This window comes from Charadrius vociferus, unplaced genomic scaffold (genome assembly GCF_000708025.1).
Source record: "Charadrius vociferus isolate BGI_N301 unplaced genomic scaffold, ASM70802v2 scaffold259, whole genome shotgun sequence".
Classification (NCBI taxonomy): domain Eukaryota; kingdom Metazoa; phylum Chordata; class Aves; order Charadriiformes; family Charadriidae; genus Charadrius; species Charadrius vociferus.
Window position 1 is genome coordinate 5,312,427 of NW_009661368.1, and position 8,048 is coordinate 5,320,474.

Genomic DNA, 8,048 nt, shown 5'->3' on the forward strand with positions numbered 1-8,048 from the left:
ATTTTTAGCAGACACTAATCAAGTGTCAGTGCTGGCTCTGAACGTGGCTTTCAAGCCGAGGGCTCATGCTTTCGCCGAGCGCTTGCAGGAACTCGGGCGTGTGTTTTCTTTTAAATTTAGTTGAGAATTTATACAACATGTCGCAGAGCGGTGGCAGTTATTTTGGGCTCATCGCACCTGAGCCCACACTGAGTTATCACCAGGCAACTCTCCATTTCGGCAAGGGGCCTGGCAGAACATCCCCCTCCCGGCCCCGCTCTCCTCATGGCCGGCAGCGCCTGCCTGCCTTGCCTGACCCCTCAGGAGCCGGCTCCAAGCCAGGGACGCCCAGCCAAGGGGTGGGTTTGCTCCTCTTGGCCCATTTAGCTCCAGCACAAGGATGTTGCATTGGTACTTCGAATCACGCAGGAAAGGAAAATATTCTGTGTTCAGCCACAGGGGTCACAGCCTCCTCTGACTAAATCCACCTCGTGGGGCTGGCCGGCTCCTCTTCCGCTGAGGTTACTCTGGCCTGCTAACAGCTTCCTGGAGACCGTTACGAGACCTGCTCCTCACCACGTCTTGAGCGGCTCTGATTCAGCAAGAGCAAGCCGGCGGCGTTCAGGCAAGCTGTGTTTCGCTTTGGCTGCTGAACTGAAACAGGGGCTTGCTGCTTCTCAAGCTGAAGCGTGATGTGATCGGAGCTGAACTTCAGCTTCCGTGCAGACGTGAAGAACTGCATCTCCTCTGGTACCAACCCTCCACTGGGCTCTAGAGCGTGGTAGTTCCTCCCAGGTGCAAGGCAGCAAGAGGAGGGGGCTGGGGAATTGAGGTGGTGGGTTTTTCCGCTCGCAGCCCTGCTGCAGGCAGGAACCCTTGGGCTGAGTGGGGTTGCCTTATCCTTGCAGAGAGGCCACCGGGTGCTCTCTGTCCCCACCAATTCCCAGCAGCACCAGACAGAGCGAACGCATCCCGTCGGGCAGGCTCTCCCAGGGGTGTAAGAGCTTCAGTGTTCACCAAACAGAAACAACAACCAGCACACAGAGCGTGCCCTAAGAACTGCTCCACGGCCGCAGGGTCAGCCTGCTCCTCCACAGCAGGCTCTCGACCTCCCACCGCCACCCGCGGCATCTCCCCTCCCAGGGCAGCAGTCCCGAAGGGTTGCAAATTCTTCTGGGCGCCCTTGGGGTGTAACAAAGAACAGCTCCATTCAAGAAAACCAGAGAAAAAAATTTATTATTTTTCTTTATAAAATATCTCCAATAAGTTATATAGGCAAATATTTAAATTAAAATAAATTAACTCCACTCTATGCTGGGACACGTGACTGTCCACAAAGTCAAACTAGGATTTATGTTTCTTTGAAAAAATATGCCCTAGATCTCCAATGTACGATTTGAAAAAAATATCTATGCTTGGTGAGGAGGAAGGAGAAATCTCTGCGATGGACAGAAGGGGTTAAGGTGCGGTGCTGAAGCTGCCTGGCGCCAGTGGCACCTCCACATCCAGCTAAGTGCTAAGAGCATCTTCATCGTCGCTCCAGTCGGGAGGAGCGTCCGTCCCAAAGTACCGATCACCGAAGTTCCCTGTGGGGAGAAAGAGAGAGACGCAGTGGCGGTGCAGCTCTGAAGGGAGCATCCTCCAGCCTGCCCTCGTCCCAGCCCGCAAGGAAACAAAAGCAGGTTTATCCAACAGCCTGAAGAGCTCTAAAATTCATGTAGCAGCAAAACTGGAGCAGCCTGGAGGCTGTTTTAGCACCCGGTGGCAGGGGTGTTTCCTGGCACAGCAGAGGTGAGGACAGAAGAACAGAGTGAGCTTGTTTTGGATGAGCTTGTTTATGGTGACAGCTTCGGGAATGAGGTGGGCACAGGTCTGCTCCAGCTGTCCCAGCCCAGCATCTCCACCTGGGGCCGGAGGAGGCTCACGGCACGTGGAATGGCTCCTTCTGCCAACAAAGTTGTGGCTGCCTGACAGCTCCCAGAGCGTGCACGTTGATCCCAACACCCACGTGGCAGCGGGACCCAGGAGAGGCAGCGGGTGCCCGGGTAAAATAAGGCCAGACCTAAGCTGCTGCTGACAACCAGGGCTTCACCTCCTCTGGTGAGTGGGCCAGAAGCACCGAAAATTCCCCTGCAACAGCTCATTCCGACCCAGATACTCACCGATGCCGGGGATTATCCGGAAAAGGTCATTCACCTTCTTGTCCACAGCTGTGGTGATGATCTTCACCCGGGGGAAAGCATAGGCGACTGAGTGGACACCCATCTCCGCCATAAGCAGGGAGAGGAGGAAGATCTTGTCTTCTGGGACATCATGATCCTACAGGAAAGGCACAGAGATGGCTTGAAGATGCATGGGCTGAGGAGCAGGCGTATGGGTATCTAAGGCACGTCATGGCCCATGCCTCCAGGGAGCAGCGCTCTCAGCACTCAAGGGCCTCCCTGGAGCCACCTTCTCTCCTCCCCTCTGTGACCAGCTGGGGTTACTGGGCACAGCACCAAGAAACCAACTAAATCCAGGCGGGTACTACCCGAGGAAGGAGTGACTTTGTCAACGCCTGGTTACAGAGTCACCCCACCTCGTGCTGGCTCCCACGACATCCTCCGTCACAAGGAGGAGACGGTTTCAGCCCAAAGCCCCTCAGCACGGCTGCGGCTGGTGCTTTGCACGTTTTTCTGGGGGTGAACCACCCGCCCCCTGCAGCATGCCCGACATCCTCCATACCAGCAGCACCCGCACTGCCATCATGGCTGCTGCGCCCGTGGAGACCGTGCAGTCCATCAGGATGACGTGGTCTTCGCTGATGTCCTTCGGCAGCCGCAGGTAGTGGAGCTGGGCAGGGGGAAGGAAGAGAGGACAGCTTAGAGGCTGCAGGCTCAGGGCGAACGGAGCAACGCGAGCCCTTCTCTTAGAGGGCTGAAGGATCTTTCAGGCATCTCTATGTCTGGGACCTCAGCTTGGAGCCAGGCGCTGCTGCAAGCACTTGGACAGCAAACCAGCCCCTGCGTGCACAACCATGCTGGCAAAGCCCACTTCAGAAGCTTTCAAAGCTCTCGCTTTCCGAGCGCTCGCCCCCAGCCAAGATCCAACTCTCGGATCGCTGAAGAGCTCTCAGGCGATACCCGAGTCACCCCCTGCGCGCAGGCTAATGCCAGGAGGTGCCCTCGGCAGCTCGGGACCCCGCGTTTTACCTCCGGCTCGCCCGTGTTGCAGTTGGTCTGGATGAGGATGGTCCCGATGCGGACGTCCTTGCATACCGCTCGCAGCGCCGGCTCCATGGTCTCGCCCGCCCGCAGGATAGACACCCCGGTGATCTGCAGCACAGAGCCAGGCTGAACGGGAAGGCACGGTGCCGGAGGTGCGCGCCACCCCAGTATGGTATCGGGACTCAACAACTAGGGACTCCAACGGGCAACCTCAAAGCACATCCCTTCCAGGTGAAGGTTGTGCTGCTCCTCAACGGGAGGGCAACAGTGGCACAGTGACATTGCTGACGGCACCCCTGGCCACCCACCGACCTGCCGCCTGTATGGATGACACAGGGTACGGTACTCCTGGCAGCAGGCACCAAACCTGGGCCTGATGGAAGCCCTGAGAAGCCAGGGGTGTCCTTCCCCTGCATCCACAGGGCTTTCAGTGGTGCCCCACGGGCCAGAGTTGAAAAGTGCCTTTTGTTTCCACTTACTTGCTTTCCGCTGTATGTCCTCCCTTCGTAGTCCTGTCCCTGCGGGGTCTGGACTGTGCAACTCTACAAAAACCAGGCGAGAAGCGTTACCAGGGGCTCTGACGTGGCTCTCAGAGGAGCCCCGGCACCGGGGAGCCAGCCAGCTGTGGGCTGGTCCGGTCCCTTAGAAACCAAGACAGGACAAAGAGTTGTCACCCAAGGCCGTGCCATCGCTCCACAGCCCAGGGGACTCCTGCCCTTTTTTCACCTAGAAGGAAGGGGTTGACACATGGGGAAGGTGGGAGGAGCAGCGCCAGGACTGTCCCGGCTCCCTGGCAGGTACGGCTCGGGAATCGGAGAGGAAACACAGCGCCCGCTGCCCACCCTCCCGTCTACAGCCCCGAACCCACCTGGAACGGGAGCAAGGAGAGCGCGTGCTCAATCAGCAACCGCATCAGCCTCTTGGAGTAGAAAATGAACTCATCTCTGCTCGTCTCCTTGTTTCTAGAGGGAAGGGAAAGGCAACGTAAGCTGTGGACCAAAACATGCCCCGGGAGATGCTGAGAGAGGTCAGAGGCTGCGTGGAGGAGGGACAGCCCCTGCCCCCGTCTGGCTCTCCGCGTTTTGTTTGCACGGGGTCTACCGGCTGAGCCTGCAATTGCGGTGGCAGTTTTAAGGTAAAAGGCAGAAAAACTGTTGGCAAGACCATGGAGCACCCACAGCACAGCTCCTGTACCCAGGGCCCACCACCGTCTATCCTGTCCCACGTCCCCAAGTCGTGAGGGCAAAAGTGGGATTTGGGAGTCCAAAGCAAGGCGAGCCCACCCCAGCCGGCAGCCAAGCCCCATCCCACCCTGGGAGGCCGCGGTGGCGGGGGCTTTACCTGATGATGGTGTGCATGCCCCTCACCTGAGGGGTGCTCTTCAGCACACTGAGGGTCTGAGGAAGGGGGTGGCACTGGTGGGCAGAGGCCAAGGCGGCCCTGAAAACCAAACACACGGTTAGAAGGTCTCCGGGCAAGGCTGCCCGAGGGCTGGTGCAGAGCACACGGCCAGAGCCATCCTCCCAGATGTCATCTCACACTGCAAATGCACGCCAAGGCCACCCAGCTGAGCCCTGCCCGGGCTCCTGTGATGGCAAAGGGACCTGCTCCCACAAACGGGACAGACAGTGGGTGGTCGGTGGAGCCAGGGGGATCTCTCAGTCCAAGGATCTGCCCTTCCTGCAGGGCAGCTGACCTGTGGCTGGCCCATCTTGGTTTCCTCTCGTTGGGAAGAAAGTGGAAAACAAAATCAAACCCTTCTCCTGCTCGGGAGTCTTATCTGGTGGTGGATCCTGAACTCATGAGGTTAGGAGGAGCTGTTGTGGTTGTCTCTGTCCTACAAGTGCCAGATGTCACCAGGAACAGGGACAAGCGGCCAGGCCTGCAGCACTGGCACGCGGTTCAATGCGGAGCCAGGCTACAACGAGACCATTTCAGAGAGCGCCTGCCCCGTTCAAGGATCGTCAGATCGACACCAAATTGAGAACAGCTTCGAGACTTTACGGCCGGACAGGACTGGCTTTGTGTGACTCATCTCCACATAACTAATAGGGTTGGGAGCTATTCTGGGATCAAGGGAACACCATTCATGGGGAAGCGCACAATGGAGCCCCATTAGTCACCTCTCTCTTTGAGAGCGGCAGTAATGAGATGAAGGTCACGTCTATTTGGCTTCCACAAGGCTGGGCAGGACGGACAAGAGACTTTGTCTGGGAGGAGGGCTGGGGTCTGAAAGCCACACGTCAGATCACACACGTGCCAGCGGCTGCATCCCGGTCAGAGAGATGTTGGGGAAGAGGAGAAGAGAGCAAACAAACAAAAGCACCAGGTAATTAAGATTTCAAATCAAGCGGAAACCTGGATTAAATGCGCACACACACAGAGAGGCACACAAGCGGAGAAGAAGACAGAGAAGATGACTGGGTAGGAATGGAGGAGGGCAGAGCTAGGTGACTTGAAGCCTCCATCCACATAGCCATCTCCTGGTCTTGGCCGACCAACACCAAACGAGACATTCCCAAGGCCTGTGGGTACTTAAGGGCTCCTTCTTGCTTTTGCCAGCTCCGGTCCTGCGTAGCAGCAAAGACCCCCTAGGCAGGGAACGCTCCTGAGAGCCGAGACAGCTCGTGGCTGTGCAGAACGTGTGGGACGGGTCGTCCTCCCGTGGCAGGCTTGCCCGCTGCCGGCAGAGCCCGGCTGGGTTGGGGCCAAGCCGCTGCCCGCAGATCCCACCGCCAGTTTGGGACAAGCAGCCCTCAAGGTCCCCGACCTGCCGTCAGTGAAGCGAGCTCACTCTTGTTAGTCACCGCAACTCGGGTTAGCTGCCTCCGGAGATGCTCCCACGCCAGGGCTGTGCTGCTGGCAGCACCCAGCAGCTCTGCCCCCGCAGTCTCCCCCCTCCTCCTTCCTCCTGCCAGACCTGGTCTGATTCTGGGGGCACAGCTACCATCCAGCCCTGCCTAAACCCCTCCCGGCCCCAGGGATGCAGACCCACACGGGAGGTGAGGACCTGAGCCCTGCCTTCGGCGGTCGCCGGTGCCTGCGCGGGGGCTGCCTGCTTGCCTGCTTCTTGGGGGGTAGGGGGGACAGAGAGCAGCCCCCCAACACTGAGCCACACACCAACTCATGGCCCCAGATGGGTTTGCTAAGGTGAAAAACTGCCCCCCCCCACCGCAAACCAGAGGAGCCATCGGGGTTGTAGCCCACGGGGTTGTCTCCCACCCACCTCGGGCCACCCAGGGGCACGGGGTTGAGCTCGCCATGGGCGCCTCTCCCCTCCGTCACTGCCAGCTCCACATCGCAGCATCCCGCCATGCCAAGGGGACGGGCGGCCCCTCTCCCGCCCTGGGCTCTGCGGTGCTGCAGGTGAGATGTGGTGTGACCCAGCTCCTGCTCCCTGCCCCAGGCGCCAGCGAGCTCTCCTACCCCCGAGAGCAGCCCCGAGCGCCTGGGAACACCTCCCCTGCACCCCGAGCTGTCAACAGCCCCCGGGGAAACGCTGTCGGCGTTTTGTCACTGAGCTTTCTGCACCTTCCCGCGACACCCGCGCAAGGGCTGGTGCGGGGACAGGGAGGTCTGGATGCAACCCCGCCGGAGCCCCTGTCCCTGACAGCCCAGGGAAGCTGCTCAGCGCTGTGGGGGTCCCCGTGGCGCTTTCTGCGGCAGGTCCCATTTTTGGGATCGGGATGAAGATGGTCTCTTCTGTCCCCACCACTCTGGTTTTCCCCTGCACAGCCCCAGCAAAGCAGGACCCCGTGAGCTGTCTGCCCGGGTTAGTAACGCGGCTCACTCTGCGCAGCCCTCGCCCCCATTCCCCGGCGTTAGTGTCACAACCAAAACACTGCCGTTAGCGTTTGTCTCCTCACATATCCCAGCGCAGCTTCCTCTGGTCACCAGGTGGGAGGGATGTTCAGGGGAGACAAGACAGGAGACACCAGAGTTTAAGGGGAGAGGGACAAACACGACATGAAACAAAGGAAAAAGCACTGTCATTAGTCAAAGGGGGGAAAACAGACCCTATCTATGGCTCTTGGACCTGCCCGGTGTGCGGGCCATCGCCGTAAAGACCCCAGTGCTCCTCCCTTGGTGACCAAGTCATGTCACGGCTGCTCTTCACGGCACCGGCTCCACTCCTGGCTCCATGGGGGGAAAGCTCCATCTGCTCTCACCGCCTCGGAGCCACGGCAGGGACACTGTCACATCTCTGTCCCAAGTGGTACCGCACTGCAACACCAGGAGCAGCTCTCGGAGCCCGGAGGGGACCGTCCAGTCCTCGCCCGGAGTTCTGCTGCAATCCCAGAGCAAGTGCAGATGCTCAAGGCCAAGCGTGCAAGACCTTGATCCAACCTACACCGCACCCATGCAACCTGCTCGCGGGCTCCCAGGCGTGCCCACCTCCTGGCACACCGGAGAGAGGATCTGCTCAAGCCTTGGAGACCCCGGAAAGCCGAGAGCACTGGGAACACGGGCAGAAACCCGGCTCTGAACTGAACATCACCTCCGGCAAGGAAGACCTTCCTTCCCCCGAGCTGACCTGGCCCTGCCCTGGGGTCGCCATCCCTGGGAGAGGGGCTGCAGGTTGCGGCAGAGGGAAGAGCTCAAAACTCCGCCGGAGCCGCGTCGCCTGCGGTGAAACCCCTGGCCCAGCCCTGCCGGGAGGGAGACGGAGGGAACGAGCGGGTCTGTGCCTGCGAGAGCAATGCTTCCTGTCCCTCCCCCTGCCAGGCAGGACCGCGACGGAAAATTCAGACGGGCAGCACGTCAAGAAAACGTCTCACTTTTTGGAAACTTATGAACTTATTTCCCCCCCCCCCCCTCCCCCAGAACAAAAACTTTAAAGAAGGGCGGGGGGGGGGGGGGGGG

At 59.5% G+C, this 8,048-nt stretch overlaps 1 protein-coding gene across 1 annotated transcript in view; it reads right to left on the reverse strand.

Moving 5' to 3' along the window:
• Nucleotides 1–1,188: 1,188 nt before the first annotated feature.
• The window catches only part of UCKL1 (uridine-cytidine kinase 1-like 1), a 15,010-nt gene continuing 8,150 nt past the window's right edge, over nucleotides 1,189–8,048 (reverse strand). The window contains exons 8-14 of the mRNA XM_009893427.1: nucleotides 4,527–4,625; nucleotides 4,054–4,147; nucleotides 3,665–3,727; nucleotides 3,171–3,293; nucleotides 2,704–2,811; nucleotides 2,142–2,298; nucleotides 1,189–1,565 (exon numbers count right to left, since the gene is read on the reverse strand). Of these exons, the coding sequence (XP_009891729.1) occupies nucleotides 1,489–1,565; nucleotides 2,142–2,298; nucleotides 2,704–2,811; nucleotides 3,171–3,293; nucleotides 3,665–3,727; nucleotides 4,054–4,147; nucleotides 4,527–4,625 (721 nt within the window). The 3' untranslated portion in view covers nucleotides 1,189–1,488. The remainder of the gene's footprint in view (nucleotides 1,566–2,141; nucleotides 2,299–2,703; nucleotides 2,812–3,170; nucleotides 3,294–3,664; nucleotides 3,728–4,053; nucleotides 4,148–4,526; nucleotides 4,626–8,048) is intronic.